This window comes from Staurois parvus, unplaced genomic scaffold (genome assembly GCF_062004578.1).
Source record: "Staurois parvus isolate SC_StPar_1 unplaced genomic scaffold, SC_StPar_1.0 ptg000347l, whole genome shotgun sequence".
NCBI classification, from domain to species: Eukaryota; Metazoa; Chordata; class Amphibia; order Anura; family Ranidae; genus Staurois; species Staurois parvus.
In genome coordinates, this window is record NW_028318143.1 from 10,751,718 (window position 1) to 10,779,542 (window position 27,825).

The window sequence follows — 27,825 nt, forward strand, 5'->3', positions numbered from 1 at the left end:
GCACTGGTGCGCAGTCATGTTGGAACAGGAAGGGGCCATCCCCAAACTGTTCCCACAAAGTTGGGAGCATGAAATTGTCCAAACGTTGACAAAAGTTTTAAGCTGACACTTTAAAAATTCCCTTCACTGGAACTAAGGGACCAAGCCTAACCAAACATTACACTTGGCAAAATGCAGTCAAATCAAGTACCGTTCTCCTGGCAACCGCCAAACCCAGACACATCCATCAGATGGCCAGATAGAGAAGTGGGGTTAATCACTCCAGAGAACACATTTCCACTGTTCTAGAGTCCAGTGGTGGCATTCTTTACACCACTGCATCCGACGCTTTGCATTGCACTTGGTGATGTAAGGCTGGATGCAGCTGCTCGGCCATGGAAACCCATTCCATGAAGCTCTCTACGCACTGTTGTTGTGCTAATTTGAAGGCCACACACATTTTGGAGGTCCTTTAGCTATTCACTCTGCAGACAGTTGGCGACTTCTGTGCTCTGTCATTTTACGTGGCCTACCACTTGGTGGCTGGGTTGCTGTTGTTCCCAGTTGATTCCACTTTGTTATAATACCACTAACAGCTGAGCGTGGAATATTTAGTAGCAAGGAAATTTCACAGATGGACTTATTGCACAGGTGGCAACCTATCACAGTACCATGCTTGAATTCACTGAGCTCCTCAGAGTGACCCATTCTTTCACAAATGTTTGTAGAAGCAGTCTGCATGTCTAGGTGCTTGATTTTATACACCTGTGGCCATGGAGATGATTATAACACCTGAATCACATGATTTGGAGGGGTGTCCCAATACTTTCAGCAATATAGTGTAAAAAAGTCAGCTCAATGAAACTGTCATCCACCTCCTGTTTGCCAAAAGGAAGGGGAGAGGGAGCAGGTCATCACCATGAATTGCCTGGTATCACATAAAACTGCCAGAAATGACACATGCAGATTGCAAAGGAGAGAGCAGTCAGGATCCACACTAGGTGCTATGGATTAGCACCTACTGGACAGGTACACACTATATGCTTTGTTAATTTTGCCTGTCAAAGGCTTACCAGCACTTTAAGTAACATAAGTATTACCCTTCCCTAGCCTTTTAATGGACAGTGATAAAAGACTAACAAGCTCATTTTACTGTCACTCTGCTCTCTTTTCCTATCAGCGTACTCATTGCACTGCAGTACAACTGAATGGCTATTGTACTGCTTCTTCCTCCCCTAGTCTTTTATATTGCACAAGGATGGCAAGAAGGTAATATCAAGTCAAATCCAGGTCTTTGCACTGCACATTATGTGATGTATTAATGAAGACAGAGCTGCATTAATTTGTCTTTTATACCTGTCTGGAGTTCAACTTTACTCTTTTTTTGAATAAAGTAAAGTTGAAGCAAATATTGCACGGATTATATATATGGTTTATTCACCGACCTAAGGGAAAATAATGGTTGTACTTGGAGGATAACAAAAAAATCCTATTTTGTCAAATCATCTAGATCAGTAATCTCCAAGCTGCGGCCCGGGGGCCAGATACAGCCCTTTGCTTGCCTTGAGGCACTCTTCCTCCCACTGATACAATACACTATTCCTCTCAATGACCCCAACAATGGGGCATATATTCTGTTACTGACATCAGCAATAGGGCCCATTGACATCATAAATGGGGCCCTATTCCTCCCATTGACACAAACAACAGGACACTATTCCTCCCATTGACACCAATGCTGAGGCACTCAAACTGACACCAACGATAGGGCACTATTCCTCCTACTGACACCAGCAATGGGGCACTATTCCTCCCCCTAATACCAAAGATAAATTTTTTACTCCCACTGACACCAGGACAATTGCAAATCCCAATGGCCACAGACCGGTTCCCGTAATGTCTTAAGGACAGTAAACTGGCCCTTGGTTTAGAAAGTTTGGAGATCCCTGATTAGAGATGAGCAAAGTATTCAAAAATTCGATTCGGCTGATTCGGCGAATTCGAGGAATAAATTTGATTCGATGCAAATATATTCGCTGCGAATTTAACTTATAAAAAGGTGTTTCTAGGCTTCAGAGAGCCTTTATATTAGTGCAGAACACTGTACCTTTAATTTAAATGCCCTTGGAGTCTGCTGGGGAAGAGAAATAATACTGTCAGTCAGAATGACATGCAGATGAGTGCCGTCGATCTTAGAATCACCGCACACTTCACTCATTTGGGCAGTCACGGGGCCAAAACCAGAGTGTGGAGCCACAGTGTGGCGGTGGAGGCAGCAGCAATGAGAGGCCATACAGCACCCTATGACAAAATGGAACCCACCAGCAGTGTGAGGAGACCTGAAAGTGGCACATGGCAGAGTGTGGCGATGGAGACAGCAGCAATGGGAGGCCGTACAGGGACCCATTAGACACTCTGTACCTGGCAGCAGCATGAGGAGGCGGTACAGGGGCCCATGGCAGATTACAGGCCTGGCAGCAGCAATGGGAGGCCCGTAATCTGCCAGCACCCTATGACAAAATGGAACACACCAGCAGTGTGAGGAGACCTGAAAGTGGCACATGGCAGAGTGTGGCGATGGAGACAGCAGCAATGGGAGGCCGTACAGGGACCCATGAGAGACTCTGGACCAGGCAGCAGCATGAGGAGGCGGTACGGGGGCCCATGGCAGATTACGGGCCTGGCAGCAGCAATGGGAGGCCCGTAATCTGCCAGCACCCTATGACAAAATGGAACACACCAGCAGTGTGAGGAGACCTGAAAGTGGCACATGGCAGAGTGTGGCGATAGAGACAGCAGCAATGGGAGGCCGTACAGGGACCCATTAGACACTCTGTACCTGGCAGTAGCATGAGGAGGCGGTACAGGGGCCCATGGCAGATTACAGGCCTGGCAGCAGCAATGGGAGGCCCGTAATCTGCCAGCACCCTATGACAAAATGGAACACACCAGCAGTGTGAGGAGACCTGAAAGTGGCACATGGCAGAGTGTGGCGATGGAGGCAGCAGCAATGGGAGGCCGTACAGGGACCCATGAGAGACTCTGGACCTGGCAGCAGCATGAGGAGGCGGTAAGGGGGCCCATGGCAGATTACGGGCCTGGCAGCAGCAATGGGAGGCCCGTAATCTGCCAGCACCCTATGACAAAATGGAACACACCAGCAGTGTGAGGAGACCTGAAAGTGGCACATGGCAGAGTGTGGTGATGGAGACAGCAGCAATGGGAGGCCGTACAGGGACCCATTAGACACTCTGTACCTGGCAGCAGCATGAGGAGGCGGTACAGGGGCCCATGGCAGATTACGGGCCTGGCAGCAGCAATGGGAGGCCCGTAATCTGCCAGCACCCTATGACAAAAACACACCAGCAGTGTGAGGAGACCTGAAAGTGGCACATGGCAGATTTAACATGTTTGGGGCATGATTCATGGCGGATTTAGTCAGTTGTGTCAGGAACTGGTGGTTTGAAATCCAGACTAATCCACGCCTGATTCATTTTCACAAACGTGAGTCTCTCCACACTTTGGGTGGACAGTCGTGTCCTCCGCGGAGTTACAATACCTCCTGCCGCACTAAACAAGCGCTCCGATGCCATGCTACTGGCCGGGCATGACAGCCTTTCAAGGGCAAATTCAGCTAGTTGGGGCCAAAGGTCAAGTTTCGTTGCCCAGTAATCAAGGGGATTGTCTACCTCGGTTGGCAGGGTGCTGTCCAAGTAGGCCCAAGCCTGTTGTTTGAGGTCCTGCTCCAGGTCCACCTGATGCTGCTGCTGCTGCTGCGGCTGGTTAGTAGTTTCCTCACTGCGCTGGTGAAGAAAGCTACTCATCATCGACTGCAGACTGAGGCAGCCGCTGCTGGTGGAGCTGCCACTGCTCCTACCACCCCACCCCTCCCCTGCTGCCATGGCAGCGGAACGCAAGCGCACAGGGCCCACAGTGTCTGAGGATGGACTTTGGCGCAGAAAGGCAGAGACCAACTGACTACATAGGTGGTTTTTATAGTACGTTATTTTGGCCTCCCTCTCAGCAGGTGTGAAAAAGGCCACCATTTTTGAATGGTAGCGAGGGTCCAACAAGGTGGACAGCCAAAAGTCATCCCTCTGTCTGATGGTTATTATTCGGCTGTCGCTACGCAAGCAACCGAGCATGCTATGGGCCATTTGTGCCAAGGAATGCGCGGGACTCCCTGCCTCCATCTCCACAGCATACTGCCACGGTGCGTCTGGGTCCTCTGTCTCCTCCTCCTCCTCTACCAGATGCTCCTGCTCCTCCACTCCTGTCCGCTGAGTGGAAAAACCACCCATTTCACTCAATAATTCCTGAGCACAAATGTCCTCCTCTACCTCCTCCTCTTCTTCCTGTCCTGCCCCCACAGGGGTCATGTGGCGTTGAGATCTGTGCGCCACGTCTACCGCACCCTGACCAGCCATTGTTAACAGCATTTGTTCCAGGACCTGCAACAGAGGAATGACGTCGTTCATCCCATAGTCCTGCCGACTCACGAATAGCGTGGCCTCCTCAAAGGGCCTGAGCAAGCGGCAGGTGTCACGCATGAGCTGCCAATGGCTGACATCGAAGTTACACAGGGGAGTACCTTTATCCGCTTGTAACATCAGGAAATCGGTGATGGCCTTTCGCTGTTCGTAAAGGCGGTCTAACATGTGTAGGGTTGAATTCCACCTTGTTGCAACGTCGCAGATCAGGCGATGCTGTGCAATTCCGTTCTGCCGCTGCAGCTCAAGGAGGGTGTGCTTTGCGGTGTAGGAATGGCTGAAATGCATGCAAAGTTTACGTGACATTTTAAGGATGTCTTGCAGTGGGATGGTGGATTTTAGGAACCGCTTGACAACCAGATTGAACACGTGAGCCATGCATGGTGCATGGCACAACCTTCCTTGACGCAGAGCAGACACCATGTTCTTTCCGTTGTCGGTCAACATGGTTCCGATTTTCAGTTTGCGCGGAGACAGCCATCTGTCGATTTCTCTGTTCATTACACTCAGAAGTTCCTCCCCTGTGTGACTACGTTCGCCAAGGCATACCAGGTGCAGCACAGCGTGACACCGTTGCGCCCTGCACATGTGATATGCCGGTCGGGTAATGGGACTTGGCACGGGGGTGGCGGCTGAGGACACGAAGGAAGAAGAGGTGGTAGAGGCGGACATCTTTTGTGGACCAAGGACGTGCAAACGTGGAGGCAAAAGCGGCGTGACCTGTCCAAGTTGCTGGTGCGGCTGTGCCGGCACCACGTTCACCCAGTGGGCCGTAAATGACATGTACTGTCCCTGACCGTAGTTACAGCTCCACACGTCGGCGCTGTCGTGCACTTTGGCAGAGACCGACATGCTCAAAGACTGGCCCACCATCTCTTCTACATGTGAATGCAGGGCTGGCACTGCCTTTTTGGCGAAGAAATGACGGCTTGGCACTCTCCACCGCGGCGCGGCACAAGCCATCATTTCTCGGAAAGGTGCTGAGTCCACCACTTGGAAAGGGAGGGACTGCAGCACCATCAACTTGGACAGGAGGACGTTCAGCTTTTGCACCGTCGGGTGCGTGCTTGCAAAATGTTGTCTCTTGGAAACGGATTCCAAGAAAGACTGCTGACGGAATCCGTGAAGAGGAGTAGCAGGAGAAGGAGCATCTGAACGAGCGGAAGATGGCAATGAGCGACAACTCCCCTCAGCAGAGGTGTTGGAGCCTTGACTGGCTGATAGAGGGCGATTGACGTCGGGTGACGGAGCAAGTAACGGAGCGGGTGATGGAGCGGGGGCTGGGGCAGGCAGAACCGCCGTATCTTTATCACGGTTTTCCCAGGCCACCAAATGGCGACGCTGCATATGCTGACGCAACGCTGTAGTCCCAACATGGGCCCACTGGCCACGCTTGACTTTCTGGCCACATAGTCGACATACGGCTACGTTTACTTCCTCGGGCGGCTTGACGAAAAATTGCCACACCGCCGAGTAGGAAACTTTGCCCCCGATACTCCTCACTGGCTGACTGCTACTTCCTCCGTGCACACCGGCACCACTACTGGCCGTGGTGGTAGGCTGCAGTGGAGCTGGTGCTCTACTCCGTGGCCGTTTGCCTCCACTGACACTGCTGCGACCCTGCTGCCTCCTGGGCAACCCACCGACTGTTTTGCTCGCTGCCAAGCTGCCACCCTCTTCTCCTGATGATGCGGAAGCAATAGCCTGATGACGACGAGGCTGCCAAGTGCGATCAGCCTCATCATGATCAATTAGGGTCTCTGCCTCACTACTAGCCCCCTCGGCTGCGTGTGGGTCAGGAGACAGACCTGTCTCTAGACCGGCTACCGAGCCACTCTCCTCGCCAGTACTTCTTCGCCTGGCTGCTGAAGAGGCGGATGTCTCCCCCCGTTCCTGACCGCCCTCTGTTAGCTCTTCCTCACTGTACAGTGGGGCTGAGCCCACAGCATGCGATACTTCGCTTGGTGAGGGAACACCAAAGGACAGGGGCAGGTAGAGGACACGTGATTTCAGTGGGCTTGCTCCCGGGCCATGCCAACTAACGGTGGTGTCTGACGTACCCACCGACCGTTGGCTGTAGGTGTCAGAGGTGACCTGGGAAGAGGAAGACGACCGAGCCAACCAATCGATGACGGCAGGGTTGTCGGTGGAGACACGACCGCTGGATGACACCGGGAGCACTGGCCTCTGGCTGCGACTAGTGCTGCCTCCACCCCTTCCTCTGCTGCCACGTCTGCTCGCTCCTAAAACATGGCCTCCTCTGCCACTCCTCTGCGTGTTGTCTGACATACTCTTTAATTAAACGATTCTGTGTCCCTGAGTAACAATTCTGTGTCCCTCAGTAACAATTCTCTGTCTGTCCCTGAGTAACAATTCTGTGTCCCTGAGTAACAATTCTGTGTCCCTCAGTAACAATTCTGTGTCTGTCCCTGAGTAACAATTCTGTGTCCCTCAGTAACAATTTTGTGTCTGTCCCTCAGTAACAATTCTGTGTCCCTGAGTAACAATTCTGTGTCCCTCAGTAACAATTCTGTGTCCCTCAGTAACAATTCTGTGTCCCTCAGTAACAATTCTGTGTCCCTAAGTAACAATTCTGTGTCTGTCCCTGAGTAACAATTCTGTGTCCCTCAGTAACAATTCTGTGTCTCTCAGTAACAATTCTGTGTCTGTCCCTGAGTAACAATTCTGTGTCCCTGAGAAACAATTCTGTGTCCCTCAGTAACAATTCTGTGTCCCTCAGTAACAATTCTGTGTCCCTCAGTAACAATTCTGTGTCTGTCCCTCAGTAACAATTCTGTGTCTGTCCCTGAGTAACAATTCTGTGACCCTCAGTAACAATTCTGTGTCCCTGAGTAACAATTCTGTGTCCCTGAGTAACAATTCTGTGTCCCTCAGTAACAATTCTGTGTCCCTCAGTAACAATTCTGTGTCCCTCAGTAACAATTCTGTGTCTGTCCCTCCGTAACAATTCTGTGTCTGTCCCTGAGTAACAATTCTGTGTCTGTCCCTGAGTAACAATTCTGTGTCCCTGAGTAACAATTCTGTTTCCCTCAGTAACAATTCTGTGTCCCTCAGTAACAATTCTGTGTCCCTCAGTAACAATTCTGTGTCCCTCAGTAACAATTCTGTGTCCCTGAGTAACAATTCTGTGTCCCTGAGTAACAATTCTGTGTCCCTCAGTAACAATTCTGTGTCCCTCAGTAACAATTCTGTGTCCCTCAGTAACAATTCTGTGTCTGTCCCTGAGTAACAATTCTGTGTCCCTGAGTAACAATTCTGTGTCCCTGAGTAACAATTCTGTGTCTGTCCCTGAGTAACAATTCTGTGTCCCTCAGTAACAATTCTGTGTCCCTGAGTAACAATTCTGTGTCCCTCAGTAACAATTCTGTGTCCCTGAGTAACAATTCTGTGTCCCTGAGTAACAATTCTGTGTCCCTGAGTAACAATTCTGTGTCCCTCAGTAACAATTCTGTGTCTGTCCCTCAGTAACAATTCTGTGTCTGTCCCTGAGTAACAATTCTGTGTCCCTCAGTAACAATTCTGTGTCCCTGAGTAACAATTCTGTGTCCCTCAGTAACAATTCTGTGTCCCTCAGTAACAATTCTGTGTCCCTCAGTAACAATTCTGTGTCCCTCAGTAACAATTCTGTGTCTGTCCCTCCGTAACAATTCTGTGTCTGTCCCTGAGTAACAATTCTGTGTCTGTCCCTGAGTAACAATTCTGTGTCCCTGAGTAACAATTCTGTGTCCCTCAGTAACAATTCTGTGTCCCTCAGTAACAATTCTGTGTCCCTCAGTAACAATTCTGTGTCTGTCCCTGAGTAACAATTCTGTGTCCCTGAGTAACAATTCTGTGTCCCTCAGTAACAATTCTGTGTCCCTCAGTAACAATTCTGTGTCTGTCCCTGAGTAACAATTCTGTGTCCCTGAGTAACAATTCTGTGTCCCTCAGTAACAATTCTGTGTCTTTCCCTGAGTAAGAATTCTGTGTCCCTGAGTAACAATTCTGTGTCCCTCAGTAACAATTCTGTGTCTGTCCCTGAGTAACAATTCTGTGTCCCTGAGTAACAATTCTGTGTCCCTGAGTAACAATTCTGTGTCCCTCAGTAACAATTATGTGTCTGTCCCTGAGTAACAATTCTGTATCCCTGAGTAACAATTCTGTGTCCCTGAGTAACAATTCTGTGTCTCTCAGTAACAATTCTGTGTCCCTCAGTAACAATTCTGTGTCCCTCAGTAACAATTCTGTGTCTGTCCCTGAGTAACAATTCTGTGTCCCTCCGTAACAATTCTGTGTCCCTCAGTAACAATTCTGTGTCCCTCAGTAACAATTCTGTGTCTGTCCCTCAGTAACAATTCTGTGTCCCTCAGTAACAATTCTGTGTCCCTGAGTAACAATTCTGTGTCCCTGAGTAACAATTCTGTGTCCCTCAGTAACAATTCTGTGTCTGCCCCTGAGTAACAATTCTGTGTCCCTGAGTAACAATTCTGTGTCCCTGAGTAACAATTCTGTGTCCCTGAGTAACAATTCTGTGTCCCTCAGTAACAATTCTGTGTCTGTCCCTGAGTAACAATTCTGTGTCCCTGAGTAACAATTCTGTGTCCCTCAGTAACAATTCTGTGTCCCTCAGTAACAATTCTGTGTCCCTCAGTAACAATTCTGTGTCTGTCCCTGAGTAACAATTCTGTGTCCCTGAGTAACAATTCTGTGTCCCTCAGTAACAATTCTGTGTCCCTCAGTAACAATTCTGTGTCTGTCCCTGAGTAACAATTCTGTGTCCCTCAGTAACAATTCTGTGTCCCTCAGTAACAATTCTGTGTCTGTCCCTCAGTAACAATTCTGTGTCCCTGAGTAACAATTCTGTGTCCCTCAGTAACAATTCTGTGTCCCTCAGTAACAATTCTGTGTCTGTCCCTGAGTAACAATTCTGTGTCCCTCCGTAACACTTCTGTGTCCCTCAGTAACAATTCTGTGTCCCTCAGTAACAATTCTGTGTCTGTCCCTGAGTAACAATTCTGTGTCCCTGAGTAACAATTCTGTGTCTGTCCCTGAGTAACAATTCTGTGTCCCTCAGTAACAATTCTGTGTCCCTCAGTAACAATTCTGTGTCTGTCCCTGAGTAACAATTCTGTGTCCCTGAGTAACAATTCTGTGTCCCTCAGTAACAATTCTGTCTCCATCAGTAACAATTCTGTGTCTGTCCCTGAGTAACAATTCTGTGTCCCTAAGTAACAATTCTGTGTCCCTAAGTAACGGTTCTGTGGCCCTAAGTAACGGTTCTGTGGCCCTAAGTAACGGTTCTGTGTCCCTAAGTAACAATTCTGTGTCCCTAAGTAACGGTTCTGTGGCCCTAAGTAACGGTTCTGTGGCCCTAAGTAACGGTTCTGTGTCCCTAATTAACAATTCTGTGTCCCTAAGTAACGGTTCTGTGGCCCTCAGTAACAATTCTGTGTCTGTCCCTCAGTAACAATTCTGTGTCCCTCAGTAACAATTCTGTGTCCCTCAGTAACAATTCTTTGTCCCTCAGTAACAATTCTGTGTCTGTCCCTGAGTAACAATTCTGTGTCCCTGAGTAACAATTCTGTGTCCCTCAGTAACAATTCTGTGTCTGTCCCTGAGTAACAATTCTGTGTCCCTCAGTAACAATTCTGTGTCCCTCAGTAAGAATTCTGTGTCCCTCAGTAACAATTCTGTGTCCCTCAGTAACAATTCTGTGTCTGTCCCTCAGTAACAATTCTGTGTCTGTCCCTGAGTAACAATTCTGTGTCTGTCCCTGAGTAACAATTCTGTGTCTGTCCCTGAGTAACAATTCTGTGTCCCTGAGTAACAATTCTGTTTCCCTCAGTAACAATTCTGTGTCCCTGAGTAACAATTCTGTGTCCCTCAGTAACAATTCTGTGTCTGTCCCTGAGTAACAATTCTGTGTCTGTCCCTGAGTAACAATTCTGTGTCTGTCCCTGAGTAACAATTCTGTGTCCCTCAGTAACAATTCTGTGTCTGTCCCTGAGTAACAATTCTGTGTCCCTGAGTAACAATTCTGTGTCCCTCAGTAACAATTCTGTGTCCCTCAGTAACAATTCTGTGTCTGTCCCTGAGTAACAATTCTGTGTCCCTCCGTAACAATTCTGTGTCCCTCAGTAACAATTCTGTGTCCCTCAGTAACAATTCTGTGTCTGTCCCTGAGTAACAATTCTGTGTCTGTCCCTGAGTAACAATTCTGTGTCCCTCAGTAACAATTCTGTGTCCCTGAGTAACAATTCTGTGTCCCTCAGTAACAATTCTGTGTCCCTCAGTAACAATTCTGTGTCCCTTAGTAACAATTCTGTGTCCCTCAGTAACAATTCTGTGTCTGTCCCTCAGTAACAATTCTGTGTCTGTCCCTGAGTAACAATTCTGTGTCCCTCAGTAACAATTCTGTGTCTGTCCCTGAGTAACAATTCTGTGTCCCTGAGTAACAATTCTGTGTCCCTCAGTAACAATTCTGTTTCCCTCAGTAACAATTCTGTGTCTGTCCCTCCGTAACAATTCTGTGTCTGTCCCTCAGTAACAATTCTGTGTCTGTCCCTGAGTAACAATTCTGTGTCTGTCCCTGAGTAACAATTCTGTGTCCCTGAGTAACAATTCTGTTTCCCTCAGTAACAATTCTGTGTCCCTCAGTAACAATTCTGTGTCTGTCCCTGAGTAACAATTCTGTGTCTGTCCCTGAGTAACAATTCTGTGTCCCTGAGTAACAATTCTGTTTCCCTCAGTAACAATTCTGTGTCCCTCAGTAACAATTCTGTGTCTGTCCCTGAGTAACAATTCTGTGTCCCTGAGTAACAATTCTGTGTCTGTCCCTGAATAACAATTCTGTGTCCCTCAGTAACAATTCTGTGTCCCTCAGTAACAATTCTGTGTCTGTCCCTGAGTAACAATTCTGTGTCCCTGAGTAACAATTCTGTGTCCCTCAGTAACAATTCTGTGTCCCTCAGTAACAATTCTGTGTCCCTCAGTAACAATTCTGTGTCTGTCCCTGAGTAACAATTCTGTGTCCCTAAGTAACAATTCTGTGTCCCTAAGTAACAATTCTGTGGCCCTAAGTAACGGTTCTGTGGCCCTAAGTAACGGTTCTGTGGCCCTAAATAACGGTTCTGTGGCCCTAAGTAACAATTCTGTGTCCCTAAGTAACGGTTCTGTGGCCCTAAGTAACGGTTCTGTGGCCCTAAGTAACGGTTCTGTGGCCCTAAGTAACAATTCTGTGTCCCTAAGTAACGGTTCTGTGGCCCTAAGTAACGGTTCTGTGGCCCTAAGTAACGGTTCTGTGTCCCTAAGTAACGATTCTGTGGCCCTAAGTAACGGTTCTGTGTTCCTAAGTAACGTTTCTGTGGCCCTAAGTAACGGTTCTGTGGCCCTAAGTAACGGTTCTGTGTCCCTAAGTAACGGTTCTGTGTCCCTAAGTAACTATTCTGTGTCCCTAAGTAACGATTCTGTGGCCCTAACTCTCTCCCTGAATACAGACAGCTCTGCCTCTCTTGAATGACTGGAGGCTAATGCAGAATTCTAAAATGGCCGCAATTTATAGCTCGACCATTACACAGTGCTGGCTGGCTGGCTGCTGATTGGCTAATGCGATCACATGTCATGAATGAATGCATAATGGGTCAGCGCGCCTTGTCTGCGCGCCTTCCCAGAGATCCCCGCTCCGTCGCCGCACATGTCGCCGCCATTTTAGGAAAAATTTCGATTCGCGCATCCGAAGTCTGCTAATTTTCGGATTCGGCACGAATCGAATTTTTCCTAAAATTCGAAACGAATTCCACTTCGCCAAGTTCGATTCGCTCATCTCTATCCCTGATCTAGACAATAATGTATGTCTACAACTGAGCTTTTGATATGGAGTTTTAAAGATGTACAACAAAAGATAGAACTCATATTGTCTTGGAATTATTCTCATAAAGGGCCTTTAAGTTCCTACTGTTGCAATTCATTTTCCTGTAAATATTAGGCAAGGGTCATTTTTGAACACAGAACCTAACCCATGCCCAATCTGGCCTGGAAATCTTGCAATAGAGATCTATGACAGATCGCTCCATGATGGCTTCTAGTCTATCTCTGTCATCTTCTGTCTTTTACTGAATGTACAGCTGAGTGAAATGTATTTTAGTCCCGGCACACAGTACTGTGAAGAGGGAAAGGTCAGAGGCCTGCGCTGGGAATTACCTTGACCTTTACAAACACATCCATCACCTGCCCCCTGTAACATGCATCATCCATCGCTCACACTTTAAAGGTCCTCTCATTATTAATGATGGCAAATATAAATTGTCTTTCACATGGACCAATCTCTGGGCTCATATACTAGGGGGTGACTCACCATTTAAGCAGTTTAAAGAATTGTTTTCATGTCCATTTTAAAATGACAAGTGTCTCATACCATAAACCTTAATATTTTGCAGAGTCTTTTTTTATTGGCAAACATCACTTGAATTGTGTATTCAGTCAGTTGAAGGTAAACTCCAGGCAAACAGCTAAATACACAGTTAAAGTGGATATGTAATTTACTTGCAAAAGGTTTCATATTTCTGTCCATCCATTCCTGACATTTACACAACCATAGCAGACAGCAGAGTCATCCTGATGACCTAACTTTTTCCCACTACAGTTATATAATACAAATTGGTCACCACCCCACACACAGCCAATTCCTGAACAGTGGGAGAGCAGCGGAAGACTGATGAGGTCATATTTTTCCTTTGACCCTCCTGTCAGCATGTTCCTTGACTGCAAATGTGCATAAAGCATACCTGATTAGCTCTATGTGCTACCTCTCCCTCCAAGCCTATGTGCTGCTATGCAAAGTTTGACGGCAAATTAAATTCAAGTACTTAGTAACATTTGGGATTCAGCTTTAATTAAACTTCTTATGGTTATGTATTTGTTAGCCTTTAAATTTGATTTAAAATCATACAACTGGGATGTGAATAATTCAAAGGATAATTAAAAGCAGTATTAAATTCAAAAATAAAAATGTAATATATTGCAGCTTACCAATTCTTAGATATGGTGGCTGCATTAGTGTTCAATTTTTTAGGCTTTTTCCCTTTTATTTTAACTTGTGGCTCTGGCTAGTACATCTATTATGTTTCAATTTCCTTAACAGATCAACCTGTCCAGCAAATATGTCGTCATTTAGAGAGATGAGACAAACCATTTGATACTGACAGTGGTGCTTTCAATGATCAGCTTTTATTCATTCATGTGAAACCTTTACCCGAACAGAAAAAAAAAAAAAAAAAAAAACTTTAAATAATGTTACTCGTAGTTTGGCTTTAATTTTTAAGTCATTTGTTGGCCATCTTCCACCAGCTAGTGCATTTATGTTGTAACAATTTCCTCCCCCCACATTAATAATTTTGCTGTCAAAAATGTCTCCATTGCTTTTCCAGTGGAATGGAGACATCTTAAAGCTGGCTATACATTAGTAGAATTTCATTCAGAATTTTTTTTTAAAGCGTTCATTCAATTTTCTAATTCTCAGTTGGATCAAATTTTGTTTTCCAGCTCAGTGACGGGAAACTGATAGGGCAGGATGGAACATTTTAGTCTAAACAAATTAATTTTTAACAGTGTATGTGGTTTCCGTTTAGGAGAGTACATTCACTCTAAAATCAAATGTCAAAAGCAAACAAGTTTTGAAGTACTTTCTAAAGGCATTCCTCCAGCCATTGAATGAACAAAGAATTTTTGTACAAAGGTTCTGTTCAAAAATCTACTAGTGTATACCCAGCTTAAGATAGGAAGAGTGTTACTGGCTGGATCACCAAGTGAAAATAAAGGGAAAAAAGTCACCACATTTAAGGATTGGTTGGAGTGATTGTAAACCTCTGAAATGAAGAATGAATAAAGTATATCCCTCTACAGTGTGTACTAGCCTCAATCCAAAGCACTTACAGTAGGGTAGTTCCTACCTGCTGCCTTTTCTCTCTGCAAAGTGCAGATAAGGTCTGAGTTATGCAGACACCACAGAACACCAAGTATGGCCCTCCTCCCCTCCAGCACACAGAAGGTGATTGACAGCCTTAGCTGTGCATGTTTCACTTTAAGATTTTGTAGAGGGGCGTGTTTCCTTTCCCTCCATTCACATTTCAGATTACACTCAGCTCCCTGCTCTGCAGTGTGTGACATCAGATCTCCACCCCCTGCATGCCAGATTTCAGAACTGCTGTGTAAAATGTGTTATTTAGGAGGTTGTAGAGTAGAGAGAAATGCAGATAAACAGGTACATCACCAGTATTGTAAATCAGTCCACAAGTAACATTTATAGGTGTAACACCCTGCTATAATGCAAGTTGCAGGATGTTAAGAGAAACACAAGATGGCAGTATCCTGCAATTCAGTGGCACTCACACTCTGTAGAACAGTCCCATTGACCTTGTATGCTGAACCTCAGGACTTTGCTGAGGAGCCGTGTACCAAAGGACTACATTTTCCAAATGAGCTGGCATATGGGTGGGGGCATTTACATACAGGAGACTGGACAGGAGGTGAGAGGGGAGAGAGCTGGAGAGCAGAAGTAGAAAAAGAGCTGTGCTGACTGTCGGAGGACTGAACCAGGCCGCAGAGCTAGAGAGAAGAGAGGCAAGGAGGAGTCGCTGACCACTAGCCTTGCCACCCTGTTCAGTGAGACAGTCTGCCAGCAGGTTACACAAAGCCAGTGACTGAACAGAGTGCTGAAAGTGAGACCGGAGAACCTGTGGAGGCCCCATCTGCTGAGAGATAGATAGCCAGGACCTGTTGGAAGCCACCGGTCAGGTAAAAGAGTCCCATGCACCAGCCGAACAAGTGCACACGGACATTCTTATATCTGCCACATTCCTGCACATAGTTGCGGACATTGCATATAGTTAACACCTGTTGCGGCCTAGTTCCCCCGGGCCACTACTTTTGAACACATTTGCAGCAAAATCAGATCATCAGAGCCTACCGTAGTACATGCCTTCTGAAGGCCAAACCACATCAGTGCTCCCTTAACCATTGGCCTGCCCTCTTAAAAGAACCTCTACTACCATTGCCATTGGTTACTGTAGCCCAAAGTGGAGTTGCCCTTTGCCAGCAAGTGCTTCTGCCAACTTCTGACACCTTTCTGTCTAAATTTTGAAACTTGCTCAGTGCATTAAAGGGACACCACCCAAGTCAAGTGCCACTTAAAAGAGATTTTACTTGTCCTTCTTTTTTCCTTTCCTTGTATTAATCTTTTGAGGGATTGTCACTGTCACCTTCATCTCTTCCTTCTTGTGCATCAACTGGGCCCCAACAAGCACACAGAAGATCCCTCACTGCATTTAAAGGGGCAATGACTACCCTAGCTAAAGGGCTCTTTCATATCTCAGATTTAAACCTTGCCATCAGATTTTGAGGGCTCAAAGTGAGCTAGTTCATCCTTTGATAGGTTTCCTTGCTCACTGGGGACTAGAAACACCTCAGGTTGAAGGTATAGGGTTAACTTCTGAAAAGCAGGCCTGCTAACACTGATTAAGATCCTGATGCTTCTTTGCACAGTGGACACAGGAACACTAAGATCTAATAATTGATACAGGTGAGTTTAATTAAAAAATTCCAGGAGCATCACAAACTTGGAATGCAATTATTTCTTATAATTTTGAGAAGGTGCCAAAAATTTTGTCCATTCCATTTTTTGGGCTTTGCGTGGAATGTGTCAGATTTGGCTTTTTGTTTCTCCACTTTTTTGTGGCACAATACAAACAAAGGAAATAAACATGAGAATGCCTAAACATTTGTAATTACAACAATTTTATGGACGAAGTGGTGCATTATCTGTTAGAAATGCAGGGGTGCCAATATTTTTGGCCATGACTGTATTAAATTCTTGTTTTTGGGTTCAGATATACTTTAACCGACTCCCACCCTCCATATAGTAATATGACGGACGCAAGGCGGTTCTCTCGTTCTGGGAGGACGTCATATGACGTCCTCCCATTCTTACTGCGCATGCGCGGCTCCTGGAGCGCGCAGCATGGCAATCGGTGGTGCGCTGTGTCCCTTGGACACAGCGGATCACCGATCCATGGAAAGAGCCGAAGATGTTGGCACGGTCATGTGATCAGCTGTGTCCAGTCACAGCTGATCACATGTAAACAGGGAAATGCCGGTTATCGGCATTTCTCTCCCCACGAGCTGTCACACTGACAGCTCGTGAGGAGAGGAGAGCCGGTAATCGGCATTCCTCGGAGGGGACATGTACACAGATCATCAGAACACTGATGATCAGTGTGCCCTGATGATCTGTGTAGCTCCAGCAGCGTCACCTGTCAGTGTCTATCAGTGCCAGCTCTTAGTGCTTATCCACGGCACCTGCCAGTGCCCATCAGTGCCACATTTCAGTGCCCATCAGTGCCATATCAATGCCACATATCAGTGCCCATCTGAGCTGCCTTTCAGTGTCACCAATCTGTGCCAGTCAGTGCCACCTATCAGTGCCAGTCAGTGCCATCTATCAGTGCCAGTCAGTGCCAGTCAGTGCCGCCTATCAGTGCCACCTATCAATGCCAGTCAGTGCCAGTGAGTGCCGCCTATCAGTGCCACCTATCAGTGCCATATATGAGTGCTGCCTTTCAGTGCCCATCAGTGATGCCTGTCAATGCCCATCAGTGCCACCTACCAGTGCCTCCTCATCAGTGCCCATCAGTGCCACCTATCAGTGTCCATCAGTGCAGCCTCATTAGCACACATCAGTGAAGGAGAAAAATCACTTATTTACAAAATGTTATAACAAAAACTAAGAAAAAAATGTTTTTTTTTCAAAATTTTCAGTGGTTCTTGGTTATGTTAAGAAAAAATAAAAAACCCCAGAGGTGATTAAATACCACCAAAATAAAGCTCTATCTGTCACAAAAAAAGAGATAAAAATTTCATATGGGTACAGTGTTGCATGACCGCGAAATTGTCATTCAAAGTGCAACAGCGCTGAAAGCTGGAAATTGGCCTGGACAGGAAGGGGGTATAAGTGCCTTGTAGGCTTGTGGTTAAAACATCATGAAAAGGAATGCCCTATTTAGGTATTTACAGCAGTATTGAACCCAAAACCAAACATTTAATATATTGTAGCTCCTTAGACGTGGTGGCTGTATTCCTTTTCTTTTCTTAGGCTTTTTTCCCCTGTTTTCACCTGGTGATCTGGCCTGTAACACACCGCCTGTATTAGAGTGCCTCCACTCTGGATGAAGGAGCACAGGCGGATCTTTTGGACAACAGCATTCTCAGTCAGGGGGGAAGGGAGTGTTAGATGTACTAGCAGATTTAAATACACTAACAAATTGAAATCAGACTCCAACTCACACTTTAAACACAGGTACAGCAGACATTTTTTAAATTCCTTTTCAAGATAAAAGTTTTACATAAATCATTGTCAAAATTTTTTAATATAAGCAATGTAATATGTAAGCAATGATTTATATAAATCATTGTAAGCACCCCTGCCAGCGTTATATGGTTTGTCTCATCTCTGTAACTGATACATTCTGCTGGAGTGCTTGTTCTTTTGAAAAAACAACAGACTTATTGACTGCATCATCTAAGGAAAAAAAAAAAGAAAATAATGCAGCTATCACAGCTAAGCAATGGTAAGCTGTAAAATAATAAATAAATGCTTTTTGGTCCAATACTGCTTTAATCTCTTTCAAGTGAGCTAAAATGTTATAAACGGCTAAGAAGCTAAACTAAAACTTGTTGATGTTTTTGTGCCACAAAACTGGCAAATAAAAACAAAAATAAGAAAACAAGCATTTCTGAATATCAGGTATAATTGGCGATTATCTGCATGAAATGCAAGAGTGGAAGAGAAAAAAAATATTTTGCAAAATATACTGTCTAAAATGCCTGGGGACTGAGCTTTTAAAAATCCAGAGAGGTATAATCCTCCCAACCAGAACAGACATTGCCCTGCATACATCATTTAAATCAGCCTGCACAAGAAATATGATGTTTCAATCAATCAGTGCCTGGTTAATGATTCAAAGGCCTAACTTGTCTTGAACACAAGCTCTTTGGGAATATTACAGAGAATCCATCTCCTTTCAAAAGCTTAAATAGAACTTTATTTCAAACACTTAGAAAAAACTTTAGCCCGGTCTCCCACAAAGCTTAAACAGATGCCCAGAGGGCTCCGTATGTTAAATATTTTGAAGGATTTTCATTTAAGGAACAAGAAACGGTTTTCTTGAGGTTTTAAAAAAAAAAATTTCCCGCATTAACAGGCAGAATAGAAATAGAGTATAAATCAGCGCCTTCCAGTATTAAAGAGGAGCCCTACTCAAAAAAAAAATTTGAAAAGTGTAAATTTACGTAAATATTTTCATAACTCTCCACCCATAAAAAAATAGATACTTATTATAGTTTTATAGTACTAATAAGTAAGTAATAGTACTTATTAACATTTTACCTATAAATGTTAGTATCCAGTTATATTCTGTGTATCTAGGAAAGAATCCAGGCCTATATTAAAGCAATCCGCTAAGCTGGCCAGAATCAACACTTAAGGGAGTCTATTCCCCATTTTCAGAGCTCTTGCTGTGAAGAAACCTTTCTGTATTTGGAGATTAAATCTCTTTTCCTCCAGACATAAAGAGTGCCCCCTTGTCCTCTGTGATGACCTCAGGGTGAATAGCTCTACACCGAGTTCACTATATGGACCACTGATGTATTTATACATGGAGATCATATCCCCCCTTATGTATTATACATGTTGATCATATCCCCCCTTAATCTTCTCAAGAGAGAATAAATTTAGTTCCTCTAATCTTTCCTCATAGCTGATCTCCTCCATGCCTCGTATCAGTTTAGTTGCCCTTCTCTGTACTTTCTCCAGTTCCCCAATGTTCTTTTTGTGCCCAAAACTGAACTGCATATTCCAGATGAGGTCTTACTAATGATTTGTACCGGGGGAATATGATATCTCTCTGTCTCTGAAGTCCTATACCTCTTTTACTACAAGAGAGGATTTTGCTCGCTTTAGAAACTGCAGCTTGGCATTGCATGCCATTATTAAGCTTGTGATCTACCAGAACTCCCAGATCTTTCTCCACCATTGATTCCCCCGGTTTTACCGCCCTAGTATGTATGATGCATGCATATTCTTAGCCACCAAGTGCAGAACCTTACATTTATCAACATTAAACCTCATTTGCCACATAGTTGCCCAATTAAACAGTGCATTGAGGTCGGCTTGTAGGTTAGAGACATCCTGTAAGGATATTATTCCTCTGCACAGCTTGGTGTCATCTGCAAAGACTGAAATGGGATTTTTAATCCCAGACCCTAAATAGTTTCTAAATATATTCAAAAGTAATATAGCCTTGGGGTACACCATAACAACCCTAGACTATTCAAAGTGTGAATCATTAACCACCACTCTCTGAATACGATCATTTAGCCAGTTTTCTATCCATTTACATACTGAATTTTTAAAGCCCGTAGACTTTACCTTACACATTAGCCGTGTGTGGGGAACTGTGTCAAACGCTTTTGCAAAATCCAAGTATACCATGTCCACCGTCACCCCTCTGTCCAAGGTTTTGCTCACCTCCTCATAAAAAGAAATCAAATTTGTTTGACAACTTCTGAACTCATCTGTGTGGTCTTTTATTAAACTGTCTAGCATCTTCCTAACTATAGATGTTAAACTAACAGGTCTATAGTTACTTGGTAAAGATTTTGATCTCTTTTTAAATATTGGCACCACATTGGCCTTATGCTAATCCAGAGGTACTATTCCAGTCAATAAAGAGTCCCTAAAAATTAGAAACAATGGCTTTGAAACGACAGAGCTCAATTCTTTAAGGACCCATGGATGTACTGTATGCCATCCGGTCCAGGTGCTTTATTCACCTTTATTCTGCCTAAATATTTTTGGATCATATTAAGTGTGTGCCAATGTGGATCATCTGGGGCTGTGTCAATACCATTCCCTTTATGGACAAGAGCTCCCCCATGCTCCTTTGTATACACAGAGCTGAAGAAGGTATTTAATAAATTTTTCCCCAGTCATCCACTCTAGATTATTTTGTAAAAGACCTACATGCTCAGACATGAGCTTTTTACTATTAATATATTTGAAGAATTTGTTGGGGTTTGCCCTGCTATCTTTTGCAATCTGTCATTTATTTTCATTTTTTGCGGCCTTGAATTCCTTTTTACATATTCTGTTATATTCTTTGTAATGTTGTAACATTCCTGGAGCTGGGCTTCAAAAAATTTAAAAGAGCAGCCCCCTATAAAAGAAAAATGTTTATACTTACTTCTTGTCAAGGTGGCGGCTGCTTCAGTGTGAATCCCCCAGGTACACTGTGTAGGATAGTCAATGAGAGCTGGTAGGAAGTGTAGACCAACAGCTGATTTACAGTAGACTAAAACACCAAGGAACAAGTTAGACCTAGTGGCGGAAACTGTGGAGTACGAACCAGGCTGGAGCACTTTGGAAGAGGAAAGTCCTGGGAACTGGAGGAGGACCACAAAGGAACAGAAAAGACTAGGGAGTTGAATCAGGAATCAGGTGGTCCCAATGTAAGAGCAGGTGACCTCCAGGTCGTGGAGTCTAAGAGCCCACCTGCATTGACCAGGGACCTCCTCACAGGGGTTTGGACTTAGCCCTTTACTTACCCCAGATCATAACCCTTGGGTTCACCCTGCTCTAAGCACCACAGATTACACAGATCATGGACCAGGAAGTAGGTCTTGGAGCAGATGAGTGAACTGTGGGAAACAGTGAAGCAGAAAAGGTCACCAGGCTAGGGACTGGAAGTCAGGGCTGGCTGCAGACACAGATAACTAGGGTACAAGTAAAGGGTTAGGGCAGGCAGCAGACACAAATAACCAAGATACAGGCTAAAGAGCAGGTAAGGCAGCAGACATGGATAAACAAGATACTACCAAGGGGTCAGGGGAGGCAGCAGACATGGATAACCAGGAATACAGGCCAGAGGTCAAGAGAAGCAGCAGATATGGATATCCAGGATCAGGGCCAGATCTAGCCTGTCTGATGTGGGGGTGCAAGAAAAAATGTCAGGGGGGCAGAGGATAGGAGGTCAGGGGGGCAGAGGACAGGGGTCACTGCTGGCATGGCAGAGGTCCTCCTCCCATCCCTGCACTGTGCTCAGCCTGGGCACAGGCAGCAGAACTCCCCACACAATGCACAACTGAGATCAGTATAATGTCAGTCAAGGAAAGTACAGTATAGTGTCAAACTAGGGCCGGAAAGTATCAGATTAGGGCAGCATAGTGGCAGGTTAGGGTTGGCTTGGCAAAACTAAATCTTGGGGGTCATAGCCCACGCCAGCACCCCCTTAGATCCGGCCATGTCCAGTATAAAAGCCAGAGGTCATTACACAGGAATCAATAGGATAAGGATGCAAACTGGATATCAGAAAGATTCACCAGGGCAGCTAACCGGTGAAAATGCTGTTCAGGCAGCAAGCTGGAAGCTGCATTGAGTTTAAAAAGACTGGACAAAGGAAGGAAGCTGCTCTGATTGGATGCGGCGATGACAGATCAGAGAGCACCTGTGGACTGATAAGAGTGTGCTGCTCTGATTGGCTGCAGCCTGCTAGAAGGAGGGTGCCTCTCTATTTGGACACAGCCCCAACATTCTAAGCAAAACCTGGAAGTGTACGCGGCTGTGTGACACAGAAGCAGAACCAACCCTGGGCCATGGAGGGTAAGCAGTGCTGACACCTCTATGGCCAGGCAGTGTGTTAAAACTTGTAACCTTTTGGCAGCCAATAAAGGAACTCCCACAATCAGCCTGAAATTCAGCCAATGTGCAGGGCCTGCTGGAATTTTAGAAAAAATGATTGCTCTACATAGAAATTTAAAATCAACATAAAATGGTATTACAGTAATTATACATAGACAATTCAGATGAGTTTGTGTTTGTTTAGAGTTCTTCTTTAATGCCACTTCTATTTTACATTATGATTCCCACAGTTCTAATCACTCCTCTCTTTTAAGACCTTTGTGTCTACAGTTGTGTTTAAATGGCATTCAACCGATAAATATATAAATGTAAAAATGTAAAAATGATAGTGAATATGTCAGGGGTTTACAGCATGCAAAACAATTATGGAAGGAAGTCTCCCTGCCATGTCTTCAGTGCATTGTTAAAGCTGCTTTTATGTAACATTGCCACAACAGGGTAGCAGGTGCAATACCAAGAACTGTGTTATATTTATATGGGATCTTCTTCCCAATGAGATGTTTAACCCTAATTATTATACTTTGGGGAAGAAACTGGCTTAACATGCAGAGTTCTCTTCAAGTAGAGTACAGGGCTGCCAAACATTCCGAAATGTACTGACAAACAGAAAAACTGAACTCCAGGCAATCATCTAAATACACATTTGTGATATACGTCGATATATATATTTATATCCCCCAGGGCTAGGAGGAGGCGATAGAGTCCCAAGCAGTTAAGTCATCCAGCTGACTCAACCTCAATCACAGATTCACACAATTATCATGAGTACATCATGATTTTACCTGCAATACACTACACTATTCTAGTAGTACCCTAGAGGGTGCCACACATATAAAGAATGCCCACAAATGTATTTGATCTGTGTATTTAGCTGTTTGCCAGGAGTTCAGTTTTAGACAATGCTTGGTGATCAATCTCCCCACCTGTGAGTAGACAGTTAAAGGGCAGCGGGAGACTCATAAGCGTATCCCTCTGCTCATTCTGCTAATAGCATACTTGATTGGATCCTAGTCCTGCCTCTCCCTCCTCCAGAATAATGTTGATAAACAATAACATTCAGGTATAGTTACAATTAAAATAACTGTCAGTATTTTCCTTTTAACTTAATACATCCCTTCATTAATTGACATTTTTATATTTTCCCAGAGTTCAGTTTTAAGCTTATTCATAAAGTAAGGGTAAAAAAAATAATGATTTTTTTCCTGCATTTTATTACAACACAGGCACAGTGTTTGTATCACATTAATCTGATTCAGGCTTTTATATTTCTATATATTTTTTGTTTCCCAAACAGGGGAGTGTTTGATGCAAACCTGGCCAAGCATAAGAGCAGGATTTCCCACTAGATTCCTGCAGGCACATTGCCTAGGGCTCACAAATCCTTAGGGCATATAAAATTTTAAAAAGCAGAAAAGATAAGGAACAAAGTCATATACCGGTGCAGGAGCCGGCATTCTGTTTCTGCCTTGTGTCTCACTGAGCCAAAGATCACTCTAAGCATCACACCTTCTATTCAGAAAGTAGGGCATGCCCGCACCTGGCATGTCATTTAATGATGGCTTTGTCATCACTGATCAGAGGGTTCACACTGCGAACTCTATAGCACCAAGTTTGCAGTGTGTTAGTTCTGTGTCCACAAGTCACAGAGTACAAAGCTGTGGACATTTCTGACTTCACCAGGCAATGCAATTGTCATGGTTAAAGAAGAACTAAACTTCTGCTCAGTAGCCTAACTACAGATTACGGGGCTCCATAGCAAAATCTTGATAGGACCTCCAACATCGCTATTGTCATTGGTCTTAATATAGTGGTACCCCATTGGAACCTCTGAATGCGCAAGATTCTGTTTATCGAGTAGTGGCCTCACAGCCAGGCACTCTGTCACAGTCACTCCTTTGGCTCAATGGACAGTCCAGTGGTATTCTCTTTTTATTTCTCGGTAACTTAGAATGGGGATAGGGAAATGTATGGGATACTCCAAAACTATGTACAAACAGGACGCTCTTTGTTTTCAGAACTATGAGCCAAGTCCTTGAGAAGAGACAATGAACAACTGGGCCTGAATATTGATACCAATTAATAAATCAGTTTAAACTGTAGCAGGGACACTGAGAGCACAGTGGTGACAGGAACAAGACCCCTTTGGGCCCCCACAGAGAATAACAGATTATCTATATATGGATACCAGAATTTAAAAATGTCCTCAAATGGAACAAGTAAAAAAATATTACAATATGTAAAAAACATTACAATTTGCCAACTTGGTTGGGGCCCTTATGATAGTGCATGTCTGATGGAGTTCACTGGTTCTCTCCTAGTTAAACTCAGTCCATTAAACAGATTAAACTATCAGGTGCTTATGCAGATTACTGAAGTCAGTTTCAGTAGTGTAGGAAGTTCAGTGTAAAAGAAAGGTGGGAGAGAAAAGGGAGATTTTCCACGCAATGGTAAGCTATGGTAAACTAAAATGTCAGTATCTGTTAAACAATGGAATGGATGGGTTAGCAACCCTCTCATAAGCTCCTGTGCTTCAGAATATACTTCAGTGGGAATACAGAAAAGGAATAAAACCCTTACCACAGGGGGAAAAGTAGGAAGACCCTTGGATGTCATGTGACCAGCTTCAGGATATGAGTGCTCCAGGGGATGCCTTCACGTACAATATCATATATACTATATAACAGCCTTTCTCAACCTTTTTTACCCCAGAGAAACACTTAAAATGATTTTCAGGTCTCAGGGAGCCACTGCTAAGATTAGTCTATTGGTGGTCATTGAGAAAATGCCCCTTTACATTGGTGGGGGTCAGTGGGAAGAATGACCCCCTTACAGTAGTAGTCAGAATATCACCCTTGTAGTCATGCCATGTGCCATTGGATCTGGAACTACACAGGCATCATCAGATGGGTAGCGAGTTAACCATGGCTTAGAAAACCCCTAGCCACCTTTAGAGCAACATTAGGGTGCTATGGGACCTTGGTTGAGAATGACTGCTACATAATATAAATGTAGAAAAGTTACTATCACAGAACTACTTTTATACATTCAACTCATCAATAATTACTGGCAAGTTTATATCCAAATTGTTCTGCATGAAACAAACTTTAGGTTGGCAACCATAAGTTCCACAGAGATGGCCCACTTTTTACTTGGTGCTTCATCGTAGACACTGGCTACACATCAAATACCCTCAGATGTTTCTGTGGTTCTGCTTTCAATGCAGCCAGTAAGAAGTCGCTTAATGGAGATGTGTCAAAGAGGCACTGGGGTACAGGATGAAGATTAGCAGCAGTAGGCTTTTTCAGTGATTCGCCCCCACTGCAAGTGTAGTTGCTTCAGAGCTTAGTAAATGCGCAGTAGCTCTGCTGACTTCCATCATCTGGTCATGTGGAAGCATAAATGCAGTTTTTTTTATATTTCTTGCATGTGATTGGGTATTCTTTGCAAAGGGAAGCTTTACCTCATTTACTAAGCTCTGGAGGGACTGCACTTGCTGAGTGCAATTACATTTTGCAGTCTATTTGCCTTTAGTAAATCAACCCCTATGTGTTTTAATTCTCATACATGTGCCTGACTTTTATAGGAATTGTACATAAATGTAAAAGACTACAAACGTGTGCAAACTGAAAGATACACATGAATACATCTTATTGTTACTGGTAATCCCACTATTCTGACATTTTTAAAATGTACTGTAAGTAAATATATCTTTACATAAATGACAATGTTTAAAGTGATATTAACCCCCAAAACAATTATATATTATATTGCAGATTACCAATTCATATATGTAGTGGCTTTCTTTCCTTTATTTTGACCTGGTGATCCAGCCAGTAACAACAAGGTGTCCTGAAGATGAGGCAGTTATAGGGATGAGACAAACCATTTACCACTGACAGGGGTGCTTACAATGATCAGCTTTTATGTATTTATATAAAACCTTTATCATAAAAGGAAACTTTTAACAACTTAGAAAGTATTGGTTGGAGTTCGGCTTCAGTTTGTCAGTGTATTTAAATCTGCTAGTACATCTAACACTCCCCTCCCTAGACTGACAACGCTGCTATCCAAAAGTGCCCCCTGTGATTCTTTATCCAGAGTGTTGTCTCAGTAATACTGGAGGTGTGTTACTGGCCAGATCACCAGGTGAAAACAGAGGGAAAAAGCCTAAAAAAGAAATCTAATGCAGCCACCATATCTAATGATTGGTAAGCTGCAATATAATCCATTATTGGTTTAGGGTTCAATACTGCTTTCAAGATTGGTGTGATAAAACCTGAAACCCTAAATCTTACTGGGCCATTGTGCATTTCCAGGATCAGCTGTTTCACTGCATAGAGAGTGGGGTGAGCCCATGGGGAAGGGTCCTGCCAATGTCGGTTCAGGTCAAAACCCATCAAAGAGCATCTGTAATAAAAAAAAACGTATTACTGTTAGGAAACATAGTAGTAGAGGTGGTATATATGATAAAATCCAGGACTTTAGTGGCCATACACACTTTGATTTTATTATCTGATCGATGTGTGATTCAATCAAAACAATTGAAACAGAAACCAAATCGAATGGCTATATTGTCCCTTCCGATCGATTTAGACTTGGTTTAGCACAGAGTCGATTGACCAGAGAAGAAAATGATCAATCAGCAACAATTTTCGTCAGTCAGCAGCATTGAACTGATTTGGTGACACGTTTTGTGCAATCAAACTATGAGGTTGCATTGTGGAAACCTTCCACTTCCCCGTGTGTGGCATATCGATTGATTGTGTTGTTGGCTATAGATTGATTAATCCTAAAAGGAGAGATCGACCAGAAAAGAAATCTCTTATTTATCAAAGTGTGTATGGCCACCAGTAGATTTATAATTGAAGGAGCCAAAAACAACCTCACACACCCAGGTTGTAAGGACTGAGATCTGATAATGCCTCTGTGATTATGTGAGCTGTCTATGGTGCTGATTAGTGATGAGGTTTGTTTAGTAATTGCTTGCTTATTAACTCTACAAATTACCAGAATTGAACAAGATTTGCTCCCTATACACATATGTAGGCTTTGATGCAAAGTTTCTAATCATTAATAGGATCATATTGATGTTCATTTTTTACCACAGTGATTAGGAACTTTGAAGGAACAGGATGGAAAATGTTTCTTGATTGAATGAATTTCCAATACCGAATATGGTTTTCCTTCAGGAAAGTCCATTCAGTCTATAATCAAATGTTAAAAGCAAGACTGTATGAAGTCCTTTTGATTGACATTCATCAAGTCATCAAATTTACTGATGAAAAATCTCATATGAATACTTGTCCGGAAGTTCCTTAAGGGACAAAGGATATTATAATGCTGGGTACACACTATAAGCCCACTGGGCTGAACAAAAATAAACAGACAGATTGCTGTACCAATACAAGAAACGTTAGTATAGCTGTACTATTGTGTTCTGACAGGGGGACTGCCCCCACCAACACCACCACCACCAGCATACACTGATCAGCACTTGCAGTCATTGGCTGAGAGCACTGATCGGATGTAGCTCAGCTGCTGGTTTTCCAGTAGGCCTGTTTGACAGAAGCCATACCTTAGGCTGGCTTCTGTTGGACAGGCTACTGTACA

General features: G+C 44.2%; 1 protein-coding gene across 2 annotated transcripts in view; it reads right to left on the minus strand.

The window, feature by feature from the left end:
- Positions 1-27,825, minus strand: part of LOC149456841 (cytosolic carboxypeptidase 6-like) — a 2,243,892-nt gene that overhangs the window by 339,310 nt on the left and 1,876,757 nt on the right. For both annotated transcript variants that reach the window (XM_089684448.1, XM_089684447.1), the window contains exon 9: positions 26,511-26,622. In XM_089684448.1, coding sequence (XP_089540574.1) covers positions 26,511-26,622 — 112 coding nt within the window. The remainder of the gene's footprint in view (positions 1-26,510; positions 26,623-27,825) is intronic.